This window comes from Fistularia commersonii, chromosome 20 (genome assembly GCF_037954325.1).
Source record: "Fistularia commersonii isolate RoL2024-O1a breed Wild chromosome 20, RoL_Fcom_v1.0, whole genome shotgun sequence".
NCBI classification, from domain to species: Eukaryota; Metazoa; Chordata; class Actinopteri; order Syngnathiformes; family Fistulariidae; genus Fistularia; species Fistularia commersonii.
The window spans coordinates 3,712,377-3,737,897 of record NC_141303.1 but is presented as its reverse complement, the minus strand read 5'-3'; the positions used below and the strand labels follow the sequence as shown (position 1 = coordinate 3,737,897).

At 40.8% G+C, this 25,521-nt stretch overlaps 4 protein-coding genes across 6 annotated transcripts; 1 reads left to right on the top strand and 3 right to left on the bottom strand.

Moving 5' to 3' along the window:
* Positions 1-411: 411 nt before the first annotated feature.
* vrtn (vertebrae development associated) lies at positions 412-4,175 on the bottom strand. Its single transcript, XM_086167204.1, has 3 exons — positions 4,072-4,175; positions 3,235-3,556; positions 412-3,140 (listed from the first exon to the last, which is right to left on the bottom strand). Exons 2-3 carry the CDS (start codon positions 3,544-3,546, stop codon positions 1,380-1,382), a joined length of 2,073 nt encoding a protein of 690 aa, XP_086023330.1. The 5' UTR covers positions 3,547-3,556; positions 4,072-4,175; the 3' UTR covers positions 412-1,379.
* Positions 3,945-9,812, bottom strand: LOC147222611 (uncharacterized). Its single transcript, XM_086167581.1, has 9 exons — positions 9,755-9,812; positions 9,412-9,669; positions 9,022-9,318; positions 8,894-8,947; positions 7,251-7,349; positions 6,806-6,867; positions 6,641-6,712; positions 4,072-4,241; positions 3,945-3,954 (listed from the first exon to the last, which is right to left on the bottom strand). Exons 1-9 carry the CDS (start codon positions 9,810-9,812, stop codon positions 3,945-3,947), a joined length of 1,080 nt encoding a protein of 359 aa, XP_086023707.1.
* A 2,412-nt stretch (positions 9,813-12,224) lies between these two features.
* LOC147222610 (mitochondrial basic amino acids transporter-like) lies at positions 12,225-18,540 on the bottom strand. Of its 2 annotated transcripts, XM_086166699.1 has the most exons (5): positions 18,028-18,540; positions 17,897-17,950; positions 15,953-15,996; positions 15,675-15,758; positions 12,225-15,186 (listed from the first exon to the last, which is right to left on the bottom strand). In XM_086166699.1, exons 2-5 carry the CDS (start codon positions 17,922-17,924, stop codon positions 14,416-14,418), a joined length of 927 nt encoding a protein of 308 aa, XP_086022825.1. In that variant the 5' UTR covers positions 17,925-17,950; positions 18,028-18,540; the 3' UTR covers positions 12,225-14,415. The 2 variants fall into 2 exon arrangements, with proteins under 2 accessions (XP_086022825.1, XP_086022824.1); XM_086166698.1 differs by having other exon boundaries at positions 17,897-18,540.
* A 216-nt stretch (positions 18,541-18,756) lies between these two features.
* slc25a47a (solute carrier family 25 member 47a) lies at positions 18,757-23,183 on the top strand. Of its 2 annotated transcripts, XM_086166697.1 has the most exons (6): positions 18,757-18,893; positions 19,545-19,588; positions 19,683-19,754; positions 20,175-20,354; positions 20,924-21,188; positions 21,997-23,183. In XM_086166697.1, exons 1-6 carry the CDS (start codon positions 18,842-18,844, stop codon positions 22,308-22,310), a joined length of 927 nt encoding a protein of 308 aa, XP_086022823.1. In that variant the 5' UTR covers positions 18,757-18,841; the 3' UTR covers positions 22,311-23,183. The 2 variants fall into 2 exon arrangements, with proteins under 2 accessions (XP_086022823.1, XP_086022822.1); XM_086166696.1 differs by lacking the exon at positions 18,757-18,893 and having other exon boundaries at positions 19,469-19,588.
* The last annotated feature ends 2,338 nt before the right edge of the window (positions 23,184-25,521 follow it).

Below are 25,521 nucleotides of genomic sequence, written 5' to 3'. Positions count from 1 at the left end.
TTAAATGATAGTAGACTTGATGGGGGCATTCGATCGGAGATACCTAACTAAGCACAAAATTAACTTTCCCACTTAGAAACCAGTTGAGCGGGAGAAAACAGGCATCGCAGTTTACTGACACCGTGCTTATTTAAATACAGTTTCTTAGGAATGGGCTCGGCCGACACGTCTAAGCACTGATAACGGAGTAAACGGTTATGTAATGAATATACAGCGTTGATAACCCTGTAAGTGGTCGCACACAAAAAAAAACTTTGGATGGTTATGGATAGTTTATTGTATTCCCTGAGCGCAAATGTCCTCACACATGAACTGAAAACAGTGCAGGCTTCCATGGTCTTCAAATAGGTTGATGATAAAAACAATAAATATTCAAGATACCAAGGTAAACTGAAATCTGTTATTTTACTAACGCGGGATTCCCTGTGGAGAAAAACGGATGGGGTTCAGAAATCGAGAAAAAAAAGTTAAAAAGGTAGCTTATGAAGGCATTCGTTTCACAATATAAGAGTTTTGAAATGGAGGATTGTACAAAAACTAAAATATATATATAAAGTTTTCAGGTATAGAAACCACGTAAACATTTTTTTTTTCTTTTTGTAGAAAATAACATCGTCGAAAATTCCACTTGCAAAAAACTAAAGGGTTACATTCAACAGTGAGGTGGGAAGTAAATCAGTGCAAATTTATGATGTAAACTCACATTTGTCAGTAAGAGGGAGACACTTAGTGGTAGGTAGTATTTAACTAAAATGCCAAAAAAAAATCCGATAATCCAAAAACAGGAATATCAAACCTCATTTGGAACCCTGTGTTCAGACAGCATCTTAATAAACGTAAACTTTACTGATCCCTGAAAGAAATACCGACTAATACATTCAAAAAAAAAAAAAAAAAAAACATCAAACAACTAAGATCTTGCAGATCATCAGTGACGGCATTCACAAAAAACAAAGAAAAAAAAAAAGTCAAATCAGGCATTAACGTTCAGGTTACAACAAAAAGTGTAAAAATAAGAAGAGGACCCAAGTACAAGTTTTTTGCCGGCAAGAATGAGGAAGCGGCAGCTTCAAACCAAATGCCACCAAGCGGCAGCTTTGAACTGCCTTTTGCCTGCAGGGCTTAAACAGGCTCACGACTCGGTTTCTTTTCTCACATGTGCAAATGTCCAGAGGAGAGGAGAGAGCGCTGGTGGTGGCGGTGGGGGGGGAGGTCGGGGGTCGGGGGTCGGGGGGGGTCGGGGGTGCAATTTTAGAACATGAAAAACAATTACAAATGCGACAATGTGTTTGCGGCGAGATTACGGCGGAGCGGGACGATTCCTCAAAGAACATTCAAATCACTCCCCACACGTGCCGTGATTTTAAGATAAAGGCCTTCTACCCGTGAACGAGCGACACCCCGTGGTGCAAGGCTCGCTTCCACATGTAGTACGTGGAGCGCGGCGTGAACGGGAAGTAAGACCTGAATTCCTTAAACGTCGGGAAGGATTTCTCCTCGAAGCGTTGTTGCAGGAACAGCTTGGCCTTCGCCTTGAAGTTTGCCAACGCCACCACATCCACGGCGAGCATCCGCTCATCCGCTTTGCCGTGAAGGGCGCGCTTCGAATGCGGGCAATCGAAGGAGGGAACGCCGGAATTCCCGAAATAGCGAGGATGCTGAACGAAGGGAGGCGCGGTGGGACTCTCCGTTTTGCTCCCCGTCGCCTTGCTCGCGGTCGCGCTGCTTTTCAGAACCCTAGGAATGTTCATCTCTACATTCTGGGCCGCCGTCTTCCTCTTGTCGCACCTCTGACTTCCTCGCCACAACCAGAAGAAACAAGAGGACATGGAGGGGAATTTGAGCTTGAACTTGGTCAGGGACATTTTCGACCTCTGGACGTGTAGCTTGGCGACATCCCGGAGCTGTTTTTTACTCAGGTACGCCTGCCTGAAACTGCGATGCTTTCTTCTCCACATCCTCATCCTGGACGTGATCTGCAGCTTGGCGTTCAGCGCGACCGGCGACAGACTGGTGGGACTCTGGCTCTTGTCGGCGTCGGAGCTGTCCTCGCTGCTTCCCACGCCGGTTTTGAAACCCCTGTTGAAAAGCATGGCTTCCCTCCTCCAGTTGTAATAGGTGGATCTGGAGATTCCTGGGAAGTTTCTTTTGAAGATCCGAAAGGGAAAGGAGGTGTTCATGGCGATACAACTCTGTAGGCAGCGCTTGGCTTCCTGCATGTGAGCTACGTTCTGCGCCCGCTCGTGGTCCAGATTCCCCAGGTTGAGGCCGAACATGCTGGCCACGCTGTCGTGCTGATCGGCCTCATCCTGCTTCGCTTCCGGCGACGACCAGGCCTCCTGCTCCGTGCTCTCGCCGGGACTTATCTCTCCGGCCGAGGACGAGGCGGAGAGGTTTCCTCCGGATTTGAGGAGCTCGTGCTTCCAGTTGTAATAGGAGGACCTGGAGATCTCGGGGAAGAACTCCTTGAATTGGTGCAGAGGGATGAACTTGCCTTCCAGATAGCACGCCTGGAGAAAATGCTTCGCCTCGTATCTGGCCGCCGACTTTTTGCAGTGTTCCTGCGTCTGCCTCTTCCAGCGGTAGAAGGTCCTCTTGGTGATGTTGTACTTGTCCTTCAGCTTGGGGTACGAAAACTGTTTGTCCTGGTTCAGTAGCTGCTCTCCCTTGCCGGGCGAGGCCCGCGGCTGGATTTCGGGACTTCTGGACGTCAGGTCGCTCGTCGGCACCAGCGCCACGAAATGATTGGGTCTGAATAAGGACCCGGACTGAAGCTCGCCGGACCACATGATGTGGATGGTTACCGGCTCGGCGTCCTTGGGCCACGTCCTCGGACGAATCAGGCGGTTGAAATACGGTCTGATCTTGGGATTGAACATGGGGTAGATGGAGTAGATGTTGAACTGCAGGACCGACGACAGCGCGTAAACGTGCCACATGTTGGCGTAGGAGCCGGGGAAGCAGGAAGCCTTGACGTCCGCGTCAAAGATGGCCTCCAGAACCGCCGCGGGGAGGTTGAGCATTTCCTCGGATTCCTCCACGCAGAGGCTAAAACGGACGGCTTGGAGCATCATTTTTGAATCGATCATCCCGGACAGATAGTACCTTTTCCACTGGACCATTTCCACCACCGTCCTAACCTGAGAGGGGGAGGGGGGGGGGGGACAACACCAGGTGTTGACGTGCCTCATCTGCTTTAAAAAAAAAAACGGGAAAAACCCTTCCGGTACTCACCTGCAGCTCCAAGCTCAGTCCGGTGTTGCCCACTAACAGCATGCTGGCTGCGTCGAACAGACGGTTGCCTCTCCCCTTGCAGTCCAGGGGCAGAAGATCTCCGGGGGCATCGGCAGGATACAAGCCGTGAGCGACCTCGTCCACGCTCGTCCACTCGGGGAAACTCCGACAAGGGTTCTTGGGGAGCTGAAAGGGAGCCAGGACATGGTTCACCTCCAAGGCCTTCCTGGTGAGGACGTCCAGGCCCGAGCTCTCGGTGGCCTCCTGGAGGGCCCTCAGAACGGAGAGCACCACCTCCTTCCTCTGAATCATAACGAAAGACCTGAAACAAAGAGCGACTCTTCAAGGCCTAATCCAGGTGAATACGTGAGCATTCCCGCATATAATGAGATTAACAATTATACCTGATTAGAAATTCGAGATTACCGCTAAAATCAAATTATTCTGGTGCAGCGTCCGTGTAAAGTCATCCATTCCAGGACACGGACTGGACAAATAAGTTAATTCTGCAAACTAGAGAAGATCACCTGTATGATAGTTAAACCACGCAGAATGTACTGCACAGATATGGCTTGTGAAAAATGGAATAAAAGTCAATAAAAATTGGAAAAAAAAATACACAATTAAATGAAAATAAGTGAACGAGAACCACTAAATTGAAAAAAAAAAAAAAAAAAACGTGAGAGAATTTTTTCGGGGGTTGAATCCTTTTAACCGGATCTGCGCACGGAGCGCATGGAGCGCATCTCACAAAACAAACTTTACTTTTTGTAAAAGCGACAGGAAAACGGTGACAAAAAAAAAAAAAAAAAAAAAAAAAAAGTACTATAACTTTACCTGAGGATCCGGGAGTTGAACGCAGTGATTTTTGTGCGGATCCGTGTTTCCCAGCAGACGGTGTGGACCTCTTCCCCCCCCGGAGCCTCAGTCCATTGTGCGGCCGCGGCTCCACCGTCCTGTCCGCAGGTCAGCGCCGGAGGTTCAGCCAAAGATCTGCAGCGTCCTCTCTTCACTCAGGAAATTGTCCATCGGTGACTGCCTTTCTTCCTTTTTTTTTTTTTTTGTCTCTGATTCGAGAGTCACCTCCCCCTCTCTCCTCCTTCCTCCCTCCTCCTCCTCCTCCTCCTCCAGCAGGCTAAAGCCAGGGTCAATTTCAATGTGAAGTGTTAAACAAAAGCCAATGTGTCAGGACCCATGAGAAGACAGAGGTATCGGTGCTTGGAGTTTTGTCAACAAGCAGAAGACAAACACCGGGATATTAGCGGCTTCCTTGAAAGTAAAGGCGGACCAAGTGCGTGGGGGTTTTACGTTGAGAATCGATATTTACATCTGTGTTTTTTTTTTCCTCTGACCGGGAGCGAGTTAAACCTCACAGTTTGGCGCGTCGCAAGTAGAAGAATTTTTGTGGATTAGAGGTTAAAAACGCGCAGACTGGGTGTGGACGTGAGAGCGCAGGAAAGCTCCTGGGCTCTGCAGGTTTGCAAGAGTCCTCCACTGTATCACTTTTAACACCTCCTCTGCTGCCTTTTGCAGGATTTCAGTAATCAAGGCCTTTTGTTCCACACACGCACACAACAATCCCCGCGATTGTCCCCCTGCCCCCGTGGCCCCTACTGTAGACCCCAACCCTATGGGCTTTTTACACATACATACACTAACACACCAGGGGACGACAGCATTTGGCCCCCGCTGATCTGTCCGCTCCAGGCACGGAGCAGACGAGCTGGTGCCTCGCTTTACTGGGGTTCAAGGCTCTGGCCTGAGGCTTATCAGCGACGTCGGTGACTCCGGTGTGCGCCTGGGGAGTTTGGTTTGTTTGAGGCGCATTTTTAAGCGTTTCGTTTATTAAGGTAGAGAATTTAGTGAAAATAGACATTTCGGCGTCGGGTTGCGTGAAATGCGCGGGCGAGACGGCGCCGAGATATTCGACTCTCCTTCTTGCACCTTAAATACTTAAAAGGTGAATGAAATGTTTTTTTGCACAAAAAGTTGAAGAGATGGCGTTGCATCAGCAAGAGATGCCTTATATTTGTGAGGATCGTGGTTGAACAGAGGGGCAGCTCTTAATTTCTATTATTTCAGTTAATTATCCAGCCAAAGACAACCCAGCTGAACTTTATAAAGTTGGCCTTGTTTATTCAACTACAATTATTTTCTACATGTTGTTTTCGACATACTTTATCCTAAACAGCGTTTTAAATGACTCTGTGTTGAAATCCAATCCTGCCTCAGTTAATTATTGCACAAGGATAAATACATATTAAGAATCTAATGCTTTATATTACATATTTCATGTCACATTTGTTCTTTTATCGCATATCTCCGACGCTGGATTGCCTTTAACAATCAAACTATATTAGCCTTTTTACCAGCAGTAGACCAGTATTATACTGGTGTTGACATTTCTATTTTTATAAATAGTAGTATTAGTATCGTCATCATCAGTACCATTATAATCATCGTCATTATCATCAAGTATACATTTTTATCCGATTTGTGTCATTTATCCTTATCCGTTTTGTGCTTTCACCACCTTTTTAACCCCCTCAGACAGTTGAGTGTAGCCAATCACACACCTATCACACACCTTAGGTGTGTAGATTAGTTGTGCTGTGCTGCACTGTGAACACAGTAGTTGGCTGGCCAAAAGCATTTAAAATGCAAATAGGGCAACACTGGGACCGGCTCCGGCAGTCTCTCACCTGCTGAGTGAGTGAGTGTGTGTGTGTCTTTGTGTGTGTGTGTGTGTGTTAGTGTTTACAGGGAAAATAAGAAAGAGGTGAAGACTAAAGAACAGCCACGGTCCATGCAAACATGTAAACTTGTGTAGTAGCATAAGACAAATTCCAGGTTTGCTGCGAAACTGAAAGGCTGAATTTCACTCCAACGACCTGGAATTCCTTTTGGCTTAAATCCTCCACAGCTTTTACCTGCAAAAATGTCCATCGGTGAACTCCACCTTTCCTACTCTAAGGCTTATTTCTACAGCCGCCACGCTGACTTCATGTACGTAACAGGTATTTTCAGATCGTCATTTAATCACAGTCTCTTGAAGACGACCGTCTTTATAAAGCTGAAATCTAGTTTCAAGTGATTGTGATACAATAAAGGCTCCCTGAGAATGAACAGATTTATTCTATTATGCTTTAATTTATCGGAAGAGGAAAATATCAGACACGCGTCCGGTCCGCTGACAGAGCTGATTTCCTTACCAGTGAAATGCAAATGTATGTCATTTTGATTTAAAAAAAAAAAAAAAATGCATGGAAGTGAAACTTCTCCATCTCATCATATCTTTCCAAAGCAGGTAAACAAAGATGCATCTCACAATCAAGATGTAGAATCTGGAAAGACAGACAGCAGACTATTTGAGATGAATGCAGGCGTATTCAGTTGAGTCACTCACAAGGACGCGCTGTCCGTCAGAAGCTCTGGGGAGAATAATGTCAGCGTAGATGACCTCGTCCGCCGGCAGAACCTGCGGGCACATGTTCACTTTTAGAGATCAAAACTTACACGGGTGTCATAAATTGACCAACACATCACTCATCTTGAGAGAGATTCAACTCACAATGTCGGCACCGCTTGAGTGACATGACTCCTTATTAGGTTCGCTGGGCAACTGGCCGTCAGCTGTGAGAATACAACCTTTTAGTTGGAGTGCAAAATGTGAATATTTAAGTGAATGAGATTTACATGCGTGTTCAGATAGATGTAGCTGCGCGCTCTTTTTCCTTTTCTTTTATTTTAGTATTAAACATAGGAGGCCCGTGACATTCAAAGCGGCGACTATTCCCGAAATGTTTAACGGCTAAAATGTTTTCCATGAAGCGGGAAACAGTGGCGCAACGGCCATATTGGTACATCTGAGCTAAACAATTGCCTCAGGCAACACAAGCAGAGGCAGTTGTGCAAGGAGGTGAGTTCACACACACACACACAGGAAATAGTAAGTGTGTATCTTTGCAATGACTTCCACAGCAGCTCATCCGAGTGATATTTCTAAAACGGCGAACCTGTTCTTCTTCTCTTGACCACGATGAGTGCAACCGCCGCTGTCAACACCACGCATGCAAGTACCGCCACAATGACACCGACCTGGTACCTGCGGATCCCTGAAAGTCACGTTATGTTACATATTAAAATTATTCTTACACTGAAGACAAAAAAATTGATGTCAGTTTTGAAATTCGTTGCCTTCAATAACTGTCCTTAATTATTTTTATTTTTATTTTTTTTTATCTCCTCATCTTATTCTCATATCACTTTCCATTCTACACTTTATTTTTGTTTATCTATCTATCTATCTATCTATCTATCTATCTATCTATCTATCTATCTATCTATCTATCTATCTATCTATCTCATAAACATGCATGTATATGTATGTATTCATGTGTATATATGTACATTATATAAATGTGCATATGCATACAGGACTGTCTCAGAAAATTAGAATATTGTGATAAAGTTCTTTATCTTCTGTAATGCAATTACGAAAACAAAAATGTCATACATTCTGGATTCATTACAAATCAACTGAAATATTGCAAGCCTTTTATTATTTTAATATTACTGATTATAGCTTATATCTTAAGAAAACTCCAAAATCCTATCTCAAAATATTAGAATATCATGAAAAAGTAATTTTTATTTTTTTTATTGCATTACAGAATATAAAGAACTTTATCACAACATTCAAATTTTCTGAGACAGTCTTGTATATGTATGTATTCATGTGTATATGTACAGTATATATATATGTATATATACATATATGTATGTATATATATATATATATATATATATATATATATATATATATATATATATATGTGTGTGTGTGTGTGTGTGTGTGTGTGTGTGCATATCTATCCGTGCATATCTATCCATGCATTTATTCATGTGTGTATGTATATATTCATATGTACGTAGACGGACATGCTTTATAGGAACAAGGCAGATTTTTAAAAACATCGTCCATGAGATGAGAAGACAAATGAATGAATGGCAGAAAGTAAAGTCATTGAACAAGACCTGGCAAAAGTGGGTTAAATACATATGATTTCCCTACTTAGTTAACTGCAAGACTATAATTATTTTATTTGTACATAGAAGAGTGGATAAATCAACACAATAATCAGTATGTTACCTAAAAGCAAAATGGATTAAATGATAGAAAACCATGACAAGAATAAATAAAATTAAATAAGAGAAAAAGAATAAAAAAATATATATACATTTGTTTGATTTTTTTTTTTTTATCATGTCTGTTTTCTGATACTAGCTGGTTATTGCAGATGTGCCTATGGTAACTTTGCAGGATAAGTGACATTTTGAAAAATGTTTCTACTGAATTGATTTTTTTGATGATTTGATCAGATGGCTGAAGCCGCCATCATGTTTGTGCACCATCTAAAATTTCGGGCAAAGCTGTCGCTTGGCCTGACATGAGAAACCAGGGAAATTGGTAGGTTTGGATGTCCGTAAAGTAAAGACATTCTGAGATATGTGCATCGGGGATATTCAGAAAGTGACTTCAGGGCCTACTTCCAGAAAAAAGGACATTTTCAAAATACAAACAACTCCTAGCAGATATGAATGTAAACTTGGGAGTTTTTATATACAAACTAAGTGCAAATTAAAAGTAATACAGTACCTTGAGTTGTCGTCGGTACATTCAAGTCCATGCCTCTTCCTCTTCTGTTCAGAGCTACCAAGTAAAACGAAAGAAAATGAACAGGTCGGCTTCAACACCACGAAGGAAGATGTCGACTGTTTTCAGACCTTGAACTCGAACTCGCAGCTTTTTTGAAGTCCTGGTTCTATTACCCACAGTTGCATTGCACCTAAACTTAAAATCTCCAGGGTGTTGGAAGGCGACAGTCAAAGTTACATCAGAAAGCGATGTCCTGTTTATTCGATGTTGAGAGTCTTCCCGAATCTCATCCATGGTTTCATTCACCCATGTCAAGATGATCTGCCTTCGTCGTCCTATTGTACACTGTTCCCTCGTCCCAACGGGCAGCAGGATGCACTGTAGAGACGCCGTTTTACCAGGCGTAAGGTTTAATCTTGGTTGTGCTGAGAAGAGGATGAAGACACAAACAGATTTCTCCTTTACACTTTGAGCATCTCCTTATCAAGTCCATTGTATTAGTCCCAAGAGGTACTCACTCTGTTGAGTGGTGAGGGCACCTTGCCCTTGTCGACACTGATGCTTTCCAATGTTCTTTGCTGTGAGATCTTTGATTTCCTCTGTGCATTTTGACTCCCCGTCGTCTGATTTCGCCTGCTGGATTTCAGCATTACTCACTATTCCAAAATTATTGTTTTTAAAAGGTTGCTGCCATATATAAAAGCAGAGGAGCTTCTCACATGGAAACGTAATCGTATACCCATCTTTTCCCCCAAAACTGCCATCTGTATTTACAGCTGGAAATGAAAGGCATGTAGAGTTGGACTTTACAAAATGTTAAAAAGATACCAAGAAAGTGAGATGAGACAGGATAAATCTTACCAGCTGGAATAAAAGGAATCAGCAGCAGCCTCAGCGCAAGCTGCGTGCTGCCAACCATCCTGTGTGCAAATCGGGTGACGGTGAAAACGCGCACATCCTTTGGGGTTTACAGCCCACGTTAGTCAACATGAGGGTCACTTCCTGTCGCTGTTTTGACCTCATTCTTGGAACCGTGCATCTCAGCACGAGGCGTCGTGAATTTTCGCAAAAACCAAATCCGCAGAAAAACTCGCAATCGATACATGTTAATCGGCTCATCTTTGTTGACATCGGCAAACAAGACAGGTCGTTTTTTTTTGTAGAGACATCGTTGCTTCCTCATTAAACGGGAACTAGGTGTCTAAGATGAGAAATAAGGCCCGTAATTGTGACCATTTCAAGTGACATTCAATAGATTGAAGGACGTGCATTCATTTTCTTATTTGAACCTCCTACTTTCAGCATCTACCCATGCATTTCACACAGATGCACAGCTTATTTACAGATGTTGGAGTTACTCCACTTTATTTAGCAAATCAAATTTAGCTTATTCTTATTTACTTTATCACAATCAGAATCAGAATAGGAAAAACTTTATTCGTCACCGAGGGGCAATTGGGGGCCACATGGGGTAGCAGTTGAGAACATGTTCAAGACAAAGAGAAAAAAGAAAAGAAAAAAAAAAGAGATAAAAAAGGGAATTATAGAATTATATAATATATATATATATATATATGTATATATGTGTGTATATGTATACACACACACACACATATATATATAATATTTTTTTCTTTTTTTTTAATTTTGTTCTTTATTTTGTTTAATGTATCAACACAATCAGATATAATGCTCTTAAGTATGCAGACATAATTCTCTTTTTCACTCTTTTTGTATATATAAATATATGTATATACTGTATATAAATAAATTACTTTGCAAAATTGTGCAAATTGTCGGTACAAAATCGCTCTGCATTTATATAATAAATATAACATGAACAGCATTAATTTTACCTTTATTTTCCCTTTTGCTTATGTATATGTATATATTGTTATGCTACTCCTTGTGCCCTCCAATAGCCCCTCAGGGAAAAATAACATTTCTCAGATTCTGATTCAGATTATCACGAAAGAGGATTAAAAAAAAAAAAATTATTTGTGGCAATTTGGCTCCTTAAGCTATGTTTGCATTTGATTAATGCATATCTTACAAAAAACAGTAATAGAATAGAATATTCAAATTGCAGACTTATGTATCTCTCGTTAATGGTTGCCCTATCTTTGTTCTCTGGCGATAAACACTTCTTTAAAAAATGTTATTAGTTCTGTCAGCAAATGGCCTCCTAACACTCCTGGAAGTACTTGGTAGTGCACTCTTCACACTTCTGTTTACATTTTAATTTTGAATGTTAAGTCAGATTTGTCTGACCTGGATCCTCATAGCACCATTGTAATGATATTTGACAGATTTGTTTTGGTCTCTTTCCAACTAAAATATTCCAAGCCACAACGAAAAACACCTGTAGACATATGAATTAAACCTTTTGCATTTTCAAACACATCCTGTAAGAATTCAGGAATTCAGATTTAGGGGTTGATGACTTTATCTATGGACAGTAATGCTATTTTCTCAACAGTTGTATATAGCTGTATAGGCGCGCGCACACACACACACACGCGCGCGCATATATTTATACATATTTATGACATGTACACAGCACAAAGATAAAGGTAATACCACATGAAAAGGTTTTTGAAAATAAAGGTTTGGGTGCAGAGTCAGATTTTTGTCCAGAACTTGTATTTCTTATGACCTACACTCTTCATTTTAACATACCTCATGAAACAGAGAGCACAGACACTTGTGCAACAGCAAGATGTCCTGCCTGCACCCAGCCTCCCCCCACAAGGTACATTTTCTCTGGTATCACCTAGACTCCAAAAACACACTGTGACAAATTTAAGAGACTCCTATTTACTCATAAGTTGAAAAAGACAGGGAAGGATTGTACGTCTATGTGAGGCCCTATGAATGAGAGGTGATTGTTAGGGGTTAAACTCTGCCTTTTGCCCAGTGTCAGCAAGGACTGTCTCCAGCACCAGTCCTGAACCTGTGTGTAAGTAAAGGAAATGAATAAACCATGGGGCCCTTAATATTCCCCTGCTGATCCAGTTAAGTGTGTAAAACCCAACATTATTCATCAGTGCTGCCATGTGCCCAGGCTGACTACATTAGGAATCCACAGAGGGAGCATCCATAACCTTATTTTTGCACATAATTAATTTGCGACCCGGCGCAAGGGCTATTTGCATTCACTTCTCTGGGGACCGAAGTACCCGAAAGAGAAGGCTCCACTGTACCAAACAGTTGGGACAGAGAATAATTCAGTATTTCTTGATACGTGTTCTATTTTTCAAGTCCTTCTTCTGACACTTCATTGACACATTCGTACCAGTCGGTCCTCACTTGCAAAATCTAGACAAACATGTCATGCTGCCCCTTTTTAATTATATTAAAAAATATTAAACATTTTCCTGTTAGTCTGTTACAGTGAAATCACATCATTTAAATCAACTTTGAAACATTTCCATTCAGACACCAAGGGAGCCAAACAATACATTGTACATGTTTACAATACGAAGCACGCCAAAAACATCCTTTATCGTGATGTGCTGAATCTTATTTGCTAAACATTTTAGCTGTCAAATGACTTTTCAAGGTTTATCAGAGTCATGGCTGTATAACTGTCAGCGCTGAAAAGGTGCAAAAATAATCACACGGATCTTTTTCAAATTCTAAAAAAATCACTTTTGCACATTGGGTCCCAAGCCACAATCAAAATAAAACAAAGCCCTTTTGAGGACGTCAGGTTTCTCAGTAACAAATTAATAATTTAAAGTGAACAAAAACTGAAATTCAGTGTTTCAGTGCAGCTTATCTCAAAGGTGATGTGGCATTCAAACACAAGTGAAAACTACGAGTGCAGCTTCTCCCTTAACCCATTTCTTGCAGCAGCGGGAAAAGCTGTCAATATTCTGACACCTAGTGGGGAATGTATTTATTAACAATGGGACACTGTTTTTTTCTTTGAAAAATCATATGAGCACCTAGCTGTGTAGACATAACTACAGAAAGCAGTGCAGATCAATTTTAATATATTTTAATGAAGTAACTTTAAAATAGATATAATATACTTATATATATATATATATATATATAAGAGATGTTATATATATATAATTATATATATATAATTAAATAGTTATGTATATATAATTAAGTCCCAGTCCAGACCAATGACAGCTGTCACCCACTAGAATACAAAAATCTGCTTTCTTTTTCAATCTTAGACATAGACAACCTGTAAAATGGGTAAATACGTTTTTCGCACCCCAAAAAATTCAAATAGTAACTTAGCTGCACATTACCAATAATCAAGCTGAATGTGTGTTCTTCTGACTTGCAACCTTTTTCTCATCAATCTTAACTGATTTGTTTATTAGTGGTGAGATGATTTGCATTCGTTGTCACAGTTTCATGTCACTGAAACAATAGCAGCAGCCTTGGTTCCTACAGACATTGGTCCATGTTAAACATTCATTCAAACTTTTTGAAGTCAGATATGAAATGCAAATATAGGGACATTTATTCATGGTGCAATAACAGAACATTTACAAGATACAAATATGGAGAAATTATAATTTACTTTATATTTACAGGAACAAAAGAATATGGTGGCGGGGGGGAGTGGCGCCAGGAATATTCATGTTCCACCCCTGGATCAGACCTTCATGACATCAGGCAATTAAATTACACTGATAAAACATTACGTATTTAGCAAAACATAACATGCCAAGCAAATAACCAATGCACACTGAAAACATTATGCCAGTAGTTGTCTTGATTTACACACAAACTCTTTGTATACGGTCTGATGTTTTTGTTTCTGTTAGCAATAACAACCGATCAGTTTAGTAGTCTTATCATGCTGATTCAAGGAGAACAGCATTTCTTTTTGTTTTGAAATCTGCTAATAATTTCAGCATGTAACCTTTATGAGATGCTACAATTCCTTCTGACTTGCCTGGTTCAACAGTTTTTTCTCAGAAACAGTTGTTATGCCATTTCGAACATAAGTGTTCATATATTAAGGCAGGAAAGTTTGAATACAATTTAAAAAAAAGTCATAATTAGTCATATGTACAAGGGCAGGAAGAACAACAAACCACATTTTATGTCAAATAGAGCACATTTCAACTCTCAGTGCCTATGCTGTATATATTACGTTGTTACATTACCAATTCTGTGGCTAAGAAACAAGCCTAAATCAGTGTCTCACTGGATTTGACAGGTACCAAGCTTTAAAAGCTTTCATAAATTGTACAACTCTAGCTCCCCCACCTATAGGTCATCATTCACAAGTTTGCATCTTAAAAAGGCAAACAACCTTTTAATCATTGCTAAAAAATAAATATCTGCTCCTTTCCTTTTTTTTTTTACGAGTTGATAAAAACTAGTCTTTGTATAAACCAAATTATTTTCTGACACTGATTATTTCTCTGACCAGCTGGGATTCACTGGTCAGATATGATGTGTCAAACTGAAATACAGGGTTTGCACATTTTTAGCTTTCATTGGTCTTGTAAAGTGCCAAAGTTGAGGATGTGTCCTCTGTCCTCTCACAGACTGGAAGGTTGAGCTTGCTGTTGTATCTGTGCGTGGTGGCTCGGCTGGGCGGGCTCACAGTCTTTCGGTCCTTCCTCTGTCCCTCTTGCGTACATGAGGACAAGGGTGACAGTAGCGAAGGTAGCTGCATTGACCGGAAAGGCTCGTAGAAGTGTGGAAGTGAGGCCTCTTGTGAAGACCATGTAACCCTCCTTCCTGACACTCTGACGGACACAATCGGCAATACTACTGTACTGGTTTACCCCACCCACACCATCTGCCTGGAGCCGTGATTTAATCACATCCACTGGATAGGTGGAAATCCAAGAGGCGATCCCGGCCATGCCTCCGGCAAACAACAGTTTGGGGATCATATAGCGGTCATCGGGCTCGCAGCCAAGGCTGCGAGTCAACACGTCGTATGCCAGGAAGTACACTCCGAATCCGGGCGTTTCACGGATGAGTGTGGTGACCATACCTCTGTTTACACCCCACAAACCCTCTCGGTTGTAAATGCGTGCCAAACAGTCCAAAGAATTCTTGTACAGCTTCCTGGAGGACTTCTTCTCTCCAGTGCCCTGCATTTGCATGCGGGTTTTGGCCAGCTCCATGGGGCAGCAGATCACGCACTGGATTGCACCTGCTGCTGCACCGGCAAGAAATTGGTTCATGGGAGTATCATTTGCCAGCCGACGCATGGTATTCCCCTGGACGCCGAAAACGATTGCATTGATGAAAGTAAGACCCATCATAGGGGATCCAATGCCTTTATATAAACCAAATACCTGTGAAGAGGGCCAGAAACATCATACTTAATGGTATGCTATTCTGTCTTGGAGCTCAAAAAGATCTCATTGTAAAATCAAAAAATGTCTGTATGTATGCTAATGTATCTGGGACAGGTGGCCAGGTTTGGACAAAGGGGGCTTCATTTTAAAAAGCAGCGTTTTCACGTCACATGTTAGGTACAGTGAACACGTGTGAAATGACCTGCTGTTTGCACTTGTAGTTTGTGTATCTCACTTTATATCCTGAAAGCAACTGACGTGAGCACAGACAAACCGAGCGTCGGCTACAGTACAGTCAAGGTTATTCTATCTTCCGCCATTGACTTTGCATGCTTCTCTTTTCACGGTACAGGGTTGGCTGAGAGGGTCTGTGATATTACTGAAAAATGCACTAAACCCTCTACTATTACGAGAGATATGCGTTTCAATAAACTCAAACAGCAACGGTCCAGGCAGGGACTTGGAGGTGTAAGAGATCTGCCTACCGACTCCTGGCGAATGATGGACTGGAAACAGTGCAATGTCCCACGGTAAAGGGGCTTCTCGGCATTCTGGACTTGCAGTCTCACCTGTTAAAATACGTAAATATAGTTCATACCAACACCTCACTCTACAGTGATCAGTATCACACTTCATGAAATGAGTCAGCTCTGCTCATGACTTGCAATGTCATCCAGCTGGAGAGGAGGGCCAGGAAAAACACTGGAAACAATGTCAAGCCAGCTTGTATGAGCTGATAAGGGTTTAGTCGTAAAATTCCTACCTTAACTGTGTCAAATGGGTGGCCAACTAAGACTCCTGCAGCACCTAGACACAAAAGAGACAATGACCGAGAAAAATGTAGCGTTATTCAATTGTAATAAAGGCATCTAACAGTTAAAATGCTTGAGTGCTGATCACTTCCAGCATAAAACTTGTAATTCTTTTGCTTTAAGATAATGCCGGGAATTTTATGTATGACACTTCGATTTACCGACCTTTTGAGAAATTCAATGACCCTTAACTTCACCATCTCAGGGAGGCAATACCTACAAAATGACAATATTACCCCAGAAAATGTTGTTTTCCTTAAAACACAGTGACTATTGCCGCTGTTGTTTCCAATACAATCCAAGTCAAGATTTTAAAAAAGAAAACTACATATTCATCTTGATGGATGTAAGAGCAAACACCGTCCTGCATATTCAAGCATAGACTTGTGATTATAAAATTAGCGTTGTTTAAGCAGGTTTAGCAACTTTTCAAATAGATACTGATCTCCTGTTCATTTTCTGACTGTTTTTGAAACCTCTTGAAAGAACAGTCTTCCTGCTGCCCTTGTTTTTAGAGAAAGATGCCACCATCTTCGAGAAGGTAACAACTGGTGTGTTGTGCCATAATAAGCTCACTAGCTACCGACTACTTAATGTTATGTAACCTGAATGATTGAATGATTAAAACAGGTAAAACCTCCATTAACGTTTGACAAAAATTGTCAAATATTAATGGAATATGTTTGCTCTATATCATGTCTTTAAGCACCAACAATTGATATCTAACTTGAATTTTGTAGATTTGTTTTGGCTGGTGATGAAAGGCATCATGATAATAAAGAAAATACCAACAAAAAGGACCTCTGGAAAGCGGCCCGTCACAGTAAACAAACCCCAGAAAGCTAATCCCACATAAGCACCTGCTTTGTCACATGACCCGTTTGTAAAAAGAGCCTATCAGCTGAGAGCCAGGAAAAGAACACAAGCATGTGTCTGTTTGACACAATGACATGCAGTCAATGACCTCAATGAACTACTTGGATTTAAGTATAGGAAAAACAAGCAGCAGGGAATGTCGAGTCATTGTCTTCAATGTCATCCCTTGTTTGACCAGAGGGATTGAAGTTTCAAAGGCATACTATATAGAGTTATGATTTGAGAATCCACTACTCTTGAAGTTTAGCAACTAACTTCTTGATTGACAACAGTCCTTGTCTACTAGGAAGATGGAAAACCACAACATCAATGTGGGGGGCGGACGTAAATGATTGGTCATTGGATGGGTGTGTGGGTTTCAGCCTATCTGTGCATGGGATGTGTGTGAGTGTGGAAACTTTGTACCAACGTCATTGCTTGCCTGAAAGCTCAGGTCCCACTGCTGTGGTTTGCATGTTTTCAATTTTTAATAAGGTTCCCTTCAGGTCACAAGCATTTTGGGGAATTGGTCATTAAGATACATTGCCACCGCATGCATTAGATGCTTGCTTCCCTTGAAATGTGTTATTATGGAGCCAAAACAAAAACAATATTTTACATTATAAAACTGTGCAGTTCTACAGGGGACACAATTCAACCGACAAACGCGCACTTAACACACAATGTCCTCATTTTTTTAACGGCAAACGGGTAGCTTTGCGCTGAGTCAGAGTGCTAGTCAGGTTGCAATCCAACTTTTTTACAATGAATAAAATCGGGTGGAGTATGCCGACATGCGGCGGAATTTCGACAATGCAGATGTAATCTAGTGCAAGAATTTTATCACATTACTGTGATTGGACCGAGGGAGGCGGGGGTGAGGGCGATTAACGTTCGCTATCAGTAGAGATACGGCGGGGCAGGTGATACCAAGAGGCAAATATGAAGATGCAAAAATCTTGAGAATCAACTGTCAATAAAGCAAACCCATTACAGGTTGATAAATGTAACAAGTGTCTGAGCCGGCGGCTTGAACTCACCTCCGATGCAGCCCGCAATGAAGTCCATCACCACTACTCTTCACCGATACGTAGCTGAGGAAAGACTTACAATATGTATATATATATCTATGTGTGTAAAAAATCAAACTTTATCCGAATAAGATCCTAACCGTTCTCGCACTCTGGCACTTTTTAAACCGTTCAAGGCGTTGCAGCGCTGACAGTATCCGGCCCCGACTGTTTGCTCACCTAATGACAGAACGTTAATTAAAACTGACGCTCCCGGTCAGATTTTGCTAGCTAGCTAGCTAGCTAGCTTTCTAGAAATGCACCTCTAGCCTCCCAGCAAAAAAAAAACGTCTTTGCGCTGTCTAGCTTTTTTTTTCTGGGAGTAAACATTCAAACAGAATTCTGTTATTGACCTATACGTCCTCCATGAGCCTCTGTGACGTTTACAACGAACGCGGGATAAGGAGGTTTCCCTGGAGCGGGCAAACTAGCGTCGCAGGAAGTAATCTGTTGGAGGCGGGGAACGCCGGCTTCACGCCGATGTCTAGCCAATCACAGCGAAAAGATCACGCCGACACCCCGCTTTTTTTTTTTACATTTATACTCGTCAGCTATTGGTTGATTGAGGAGATGACTCCAAGTAATATGTTGCGTCACTGGTTCAGCGTGACGTTTTAGTATTGAACGGTTCAACAAAGCTGTCTCATCATCGGCATATTTTGTTTACTTTGAGTGAATATTATTGAAGATGGTTGTTATTTTACATGAAAACGTGGCTATCGCTAAGCGTATAATGCTGTCGATTGTGATGTATGGGACACCTTTCGGCAACATTCGGGTGAAATCGGAAGTGAGGTTGCCGGTTAAGTAATGACACGCTCCTATGCTAAGCTACATGTTGCAGAAAAACAACTGTCAAGGTTACGCCGCTGAAACGTGGATCGGCGGCTGATGGCGATGAATCGGACACGTTGAATGTTTTCTGACAAAATGCACATCGCCGACTTTGTGTCTGGATCGGTTGCAGGTAACCTTACCAGTCGCCCCGGCTAGTTTATGATGCAATCATTGACCTGTTAAATCAATATGTAAACGAAATGTGCTGAGCGAATGGCAACATATAAGGAGGAACCATGTGTTAACTTTCTTGTGAAACCACAAAAATGCTATTTACTATTCATCGTCGCTGTCATTATCTGTTTTTGTTTACATCGATCGTCACAATGCTCTCTGTAATCTCTGTTTACTTGTCACGTATTTTACCTTGTTATCGACACAAACTGTTTGGGCCAAACAAGTCAACCTGCAACCGCTGTCAAAAAGTTTTTCTACGTTGTTGTTTTTGCCTGTTTTTTTTTTTTTTTTTTTTTTACAATACATTGTCATTTGAGTATAAGAAAAGTCTCTCAATAGGTTTTTATTCGTACTACGGTACAGTTGGTTGAAATGCCTGCAGCCATTTCAGGGTCATGGGTATCACACACTATCTTGAAAACTGTGACAGAAAACTATAACCATATGTTTGATAAACATTCCACACAAACACCACAAATAGATGATCAAACAGACTTGGTTTTATTATAACCCTTTTAACAAGGGGTTATGATAAACTCCATAACCTTCAGTGCTTGTTTTCTTTGTGTCCTTGTTGCTCACACTTGTTTGTTTACACACACAGGGGCATGTGGAGTTGCTGTGGGTTATCCTCTGGATACTGTCAAGGTACAAGAAGGGTGATAACACCCAAAAAATGTTCAAGATGGCTAGACAGTAATTTGGGATTATTTTTCCTACATTTTCTTCATTCCCATTCTAGGTTCGCATTCAAACCCAAAAGCAGTTTACTGGAATATGGCAATGTGCTGTAGCAACATTTTCAAAGGAAGGGGTAAGAGGTCTAGATGACCACTGAATACAAATATTTATTTCACAGATTTTGTATTTATTTCTGTCACATTTCTTGAAGGCAAATTAAGTGTTAAGAAAAGTCTCCATGAAATAGAAACAACAAATAAAATCAACTGAACCTAATCAAAATGGAGTTAACTTTAATAGATGCACTACAACCCTGAAACCATCTTGGTTTTACCCAGAGGATAAATGTTAGTAGCTAAGATTAAACAAAAAGGCGAAAAAATTGAATCAAAAAATAATAACATTTAAGTACATTTGAGAAAAATCTATCTAGGCTAAACGAATTAGATTGCTTTTAAAAAAAAAAAGTCTTGAATGCAAATGTACCATTGAGAACATTTCTTGTGACAATCCATCACTTCTTACCGACATGATCTTTTTATCGTGCCATCAGGTGCACGGCTTCTTCAAAGGTATGTCTTTACCAGTGGCCACAATCTCGATTACTTCCTCTGTGGTGTTCGGCACATACCGGAATTCCCTACTGTGTCTGAGTCAGGCACGAGGAGCCTGCGACCGTCCAAACACCAAACTAGAAGTCTTCCTATCTGGCATGGCAGCAGGTGTTGCTCAGGTAAAAGACAGTTTTAGCAGTCCTGTAAAAATGAGATTTTCAGCTTTTAAAGTGCATTTTGTTCCCCCGCATTCCAGAGAATAATATTACATAAGATAAGATAAATCCTTGTCTTATCTCAGGCATACATATCTCCTATTTCCACATCATTGAGAATGTTAGTAGGTGCTCCATATACCTTTTATGCAGTATATTTTTTTGCCTTATCGTGCACAATCTGTTAGAAGACAGTATAAAATATATTTCTTGGCAATGACATGTCATGTTTTTTTTGTTTTTTTGAAGATTTTTCAATTTTGGTATAGGGCTATGTCTCATTAGCAGCTCACTAATGTTTTCAACCTATTCTGGCAAAGCCATTTACTAGTTTAATGGAATTGTTTTACGTACACAACACATTGTGTTATGTGTCATATTCATTCTTTTGCAGCATAGAATATAGTTTCCTACAACCATCCCCATTTTTGTCATTCCAAATGAAATAATGGGTTTCATACGTGATGTTTTACACAAACCGGCCGCTATTGCTTGGATGTGCACACTGATTCTTCCACATCTGGCGCCCACAGATATCTGTCATGTCTCCGGGTGACATAGTTAAAGTTCGTCTTCAGTGTCAGACGGAGTCCAAGCGAAGAGGAATCAACGTGCTGAAACCCAAGTACCACGGTCCAGTTCACTGTTTACTAAGCATCGTCAAGGAGGAGGGCTTCCTGGGCCTCTACAGGGGGGCCTTTCCACTCATGCTGAGAGACGGTCCATCATATGCTGCATATTTTTTGACGTACACCACCATCTGTGAATGGCTGACTGACGGCGGCCAAAAAAAGCCAGGTAAATACGATCAAGTTGCCTCAACACCCAGATGAATTCTCGACAATTTGACTGGAGTCATTTAGAGCAGTGGTCCCCGACCCCCGGTCCCCAGACCAGTACGCAAGAACACTCTTTCTTGGTACAATTTTTTTTTTCATTAGACCCTCCAGATCTTATTTTGAAAAACGACTGTTTCTGCCTTTGCCTTAGTGCCGCACGTTATATTGTTATTGCCTAAGGCAAAGTGTAATTGTTGTATTCAGATTAAATACTGTGAACTGACAAAAGTTTTTATTATTTGAACCCCCTGTAACCGGTCCTCAGAAACATTTCCACTCATAAAACTGGTCCCCGGTACAAAAAAGGTTGGGGACTGCTGATTTAGAGTAACTAAATATTTCATCATAGGTCGCATTGCTTTCTCACGGTTTGTGTTTTATGTTCCTGCAAATTTCACAAAATGACGAAATAACGTAATTTCATAATTGAATATTTTCTTTTTCATGTAAAATGTGATGCAAAGATCATAGATAATTGAATGCAGTAATAAATTACCCCACAATTATTGTGCAAGTAAGTAAAAAAAAAGGGATCAGAAAGTAATTATGCTAAGAAAAATTAATTTTTATGTTTGTGCTGGTCACAGACAACATTTTATCTATGTAAACACCCCCCCCCTCCCATATTACCCTGCAGTTCTTAATTAGTGCATAATCCAATAGCAAAAGCATGCAGTTATTTCAAATAAGGTGTTATCATCATGGCAAAAGCTTCATACACCTGTTACCAGAGGATATAATTAACTCTATATTTTTACTTCTTCCAGCCTGGAGTGGTGTGATGCTAGCTGGAGGTATTGCAGGCATGGCAGGTTGGACTCTTGGCACGCCTATGGATGTAATCAAAGCTCGTCTACAGATGGACGGTGCACGGGAGATAAAGAGATACAGGGGTTTTTTCCACTGCATCAGTGAGACGGTACGGGTGGAGGGAGCCGGGGTGTTCTTCAGGAGTTTGAGCATTAACTGGCTGCGTGCATTTCCTGTCAACATGATTGTATTCTTTACATATGAGGTCCTCACCGGGTTTCTTGAGACCGGATCTCACGGGGTCGACCCGCCAAGTATAGGGCTTGAATAGAAAATGCCTTCAGTAAGTTTGAACATTTTTTTTTTTTTTTTTTTTGTTTCCATCGCATTCATGAGATTTTTCTTTGACAAGGGCTTATATATTTTCATTGGAGACCTTTTATTATCACTATTGGGATTATCTGTTACGTTTATGACCATATATTCATACAAGGGAGTGTCATAAATGCAGTAATGCTCAGGGATACGGCGAGATTACTGTTCATAAAATAACTTGTTAGCAACTCAGTGGCCACTAGATAGTGCTGTTATCCAATTTTAGGAGTCATTCGCTTCAACCTTGTGACTTGAACCATATTAGCATTATTGTGTAATTTTTTTTTTTGTTTGCACAGACCAACAAAAACTTGAACTTGACAGGCATGACTGGAACTTAGGATACAACACACTGTGTTGAATATCACATCTTGAATGTAGAGCTTCTGAATTTGCTGCAACATGGAGATAATAAGCAAACCCATCCATAACCACACTACATAATCAACATCATCATATTCATTGTTTATTTGAATTAGTTGGTCATGTTATTTGAATTGAAATGCACTACATTGTGTTTTTAATCATTCGTCATATCGCCTAACTTAAAAAAAAAAAAAAAAAATTGCTGCTCTGGTCAACAATGGGGAACTCGTGATATAATCTATATTTCTTTTGTCTACCTCTCTCATTCTATCAATTCTTTGTGGGATGCTGCACCACATTGTCTTATTTCCAAATTGAATTACTGCAGGTTACATGAAATAACATTACTTGGGTTCCACAGCTTTGAAAACAGAGGTTAAATGTTGTTGAATGATGAACAACTTATACATTTTTATGAGGAATGTGCCTATTGTGCTTTTCTGCAATAAATAAATTTATCTTGCATTGTTATGGTTATTACCGTGCTAAACCTAACAACAAGGGTATTTAGCTGTATTAAGAATTGCAAATAAGCAATTGCATGCGTTTATAAGAAATGTGCATAATGTATCTAGGATTCAAAAACAACAGGGAAATACAATAAAATGCCACTGCCAGTGCACACTCATGCATACCCACTTAACTGCTCACACTGGAACATTGGTTTGAAGAAATAATGTTAGCACTGCTATCCTGTGGGGTTTCATCGCCATCTGGCTGCAAAACCAGAAGAACATTATGAATATATAGATAGAGATTTTTAAAGTCTTTCGGGAAGTCATTATGTATCGTTCCAACGACATATTGTTTAAGCAAGTAAACTTTTTTCATTTATGAAAGAAACAAAATAGATGTTAAGATGGATTTTGGTTAGTATGGAGGCATCGTTTTTCATACATTGATATGTATTCAAAACAAACATGTTCTGTTCTCAAGTAAAATACAGAAAAGAAATTACATTGACACTGAGTCATTAACTAATGTGGTAGTTGTTTAACCAAATCCTATGCTATCTGTGTAATCAGTTCATGATCACATGGTTCAATTCATGAATGTAGAGTCCAGTTGAGTTTATATAACCACATAAAATATGGGAGCAGTTGTATCAAAGTTCCCTTTTTCCCATTTAGACAAAAGCCATTGCAAAAATAAACCTTTAAAACAACAGGCACTTGAAATTCACAGCACCTCCAAACAAAAAAACAGTTCCCCCAAAATATCCTCTAAATTGCCAGCAGGCGGTGAGAAACACAGCACGTCAGAGTTCTCCTTTTGAACCTTTTCAGTCAATTCTATTTCATAATGCAGCATATCTTTCTCCGACTCACCGAACAGAATTTCGATCATCCCCGAGGTAGAGTTTGGAAATAAATACACTTAAAGTGAACACATGACATCGGGCGCGGGCTGTGAATTAACACTCCTGTTTAATCTCTTAACTCAAATTCTTAAGTTTCCCTGGGCTGCATCCCCGTCCCACTGCCTCTCGAATATAACCAACACACCAGTTTGATTAACTTCCAACGTTGAAGTTGGAGGCACAAACAAGCTTGTTATTTAATTGGATAATTAACTGAATTATATTAGCCCACAACCAACATAGAGAGGAATCCAGGAAACATTTTAAGAGCTGACTGAACAAACCACCGCTGCTTTAACCGGCCCACAGACATTATTCCTGCCATCGTTTTCTATTTTTATAGCTCTCGCTGTGTTGTGTGACAACTATTAAATCCAAATGAGGTATGTGTTAAATTTATGTTTACTTGTGTAATAAGCAAATGTTTTCCCAACCTATAATAAAGAATTCAACCTGAATGTTTTAATTGGCTTATGAAACACCACGGATGAGGTGGGGTCCCGCTGCGTGAGACCCCGGGAGGTGGGTTGAAAGCGTTAAATAGAAAACAAACAGCAAAAAAAAAAAACCTTTATCGCATTTAAAGTTCGGCGTTCACCTAAAAGTCCCATTTTCACAGATCTGAAACACGCAAATAGACACATGATGATTCCTACTGCAGAATTTGTGTGTTTCATAACAGGAGAAGGCACTGGTGAATGTGTTTATTAGCTCATTATGACCTAACAGGACAAGTACGCTTATTTGTGTCTACTCTGTAGCCTTTGATTCCACGTTTTTACATTTTGGCTTGGGTTTTTTGTAAGAGCTCTGCTTCATAACCCCCCCCCCCACAATGGGATGCTTGCTGAACATCTAGGAACTACAGTCCGTATTCTGTGAAACCAGAAAAACCCTGAATGTTGCCTTTGTTAGCTGCTCTTAATTAAACCCTGCATGTCTTTTGCCCCCTTATGCAATGGCTCGCAATTACGTAGACATCGAAACACAAAGTCCAATGGCACCGCGCTGTTCTCGTTTTTAATTTCGCGATAGTTTGATGTCCTCGGCCGTGAGAAAAAGGCAAGGCTCGGGAATTTGAAAAGTTTCACCGACGAGTGCTTTTCCAGCGTTCGAATGCGAGGCAACGACGTAACCTGGGAATCTTGAGTGTCACTTTGTCTCTGCAGCAACAAATATGCTGTGAATATTGACTCGATGACATCCGAAAAGGAAATCAATTCACCGCTGCATTTTTTTTTTTTTTTTTTTTTTTTTAGTCGTCGCCCTTCGGATGTTTCTCAAAAAGCAAATGACTCAGATGTCTGACATTAACAATTTCTGCACATAATATTAACACCTTTCAACAACAAAAGCGGCTCTATGACACAAGATGCATCAACCGGCATGTTTCTGCCCGTGATGTGTTCAGATATGATCGGTCACTTTGTGCCTGAAAAGC

What these genes read in the sequence shown, in the direction of transcription:
- slc25a47a (XM_086166696.1), top strand. Translation starts at nt 19,469, where the DNA reads ATGATAAACTCCATAACCTTCAGTGCTTGTTTTCTTTGTGTCCTTGTT. An exon ending in CAACATTTTCAAAGGAAGGG is followed by an intron (nt 19,755 to 20,174) that starts GTAAGAGGTCTA and finishes TCGTGCCATCAG; the next exon opens with GTGCACGGCTTCTTCAAAGG. An exon ending in TGGCAGCAGGTGTTGCTCAG is followed by an intron (nt 20,355 to 20,923) that starts GTAAAAGACAGT and finishes TGGCGCCCACAG; the next exon opens with ATATCTGTCATGTCTCCGGG.
- LOC147222610 (XM_086166698.1), bottom strand. Translation starts at nt 17,924, where the DNA reads ATGGACTTCATTGCGGGCTGCATCGGAG. An exon ending in CATTGCGGGCTGCATCGGAG is followed by an intron (nt 15,997 to 17,896) that starts GTGAGTTCAAGC and finishes TTTTGTGTCTAG; the next exon opens with GTGCTGCAGGAGTCTTAGTT. An exon ending in CCATCATTCGCCAGGAGTCG is followed by an intron (nt 15,187 to 15,674) that starts GTAGGCAGATCT and finishes CCCTCTTCACAG; the next exon opens with GTATTTGGTTTATATAAAGG.
- vrtn (XM_086167204.1), bottom strand. Translation starts at nt 3,546, where the DNA reads ATGATTCAGAGGAAGGAGGTGGTGCTCTCCGTTCTGAGGGCCCTCCAG. An exon ending in GACTGAGCTTGGAGCTGCAG is followed by an intron (nt 3,141 to 3,234) that starts GTGAGTACCGGA and finishes TCCCCCTCTCAG; the next exon opens with GTTAGGACGGTGGTGGAAAT.
- LOC147222611 (XM_086167581.1), bottom strand. Translation starts at nt 9,812, where the DNA reads ATGGTTGGCAGCACGCAGCTTGCGCTGAGGCTGCTGCTGATTCCTTTT. An exon ending in GATTCCTTTTATTCCAGCTG is followed by an intron (nt 9,670 to 9,754) that starts GTAAGATTTATC and finishes TTTCATTTCCAG; the next exon opens with CTGTAAATACAGATGGCAGT. An exon ending in ACTCAAGCGGTGCCGACATT is followed by an intron (nt 6,713 to 6,805) that starts GTGAGTTGAATC and finishes ATGTGCCCGCAG; the next exon opens with GTTCTGCCGGCGGACGAGGT.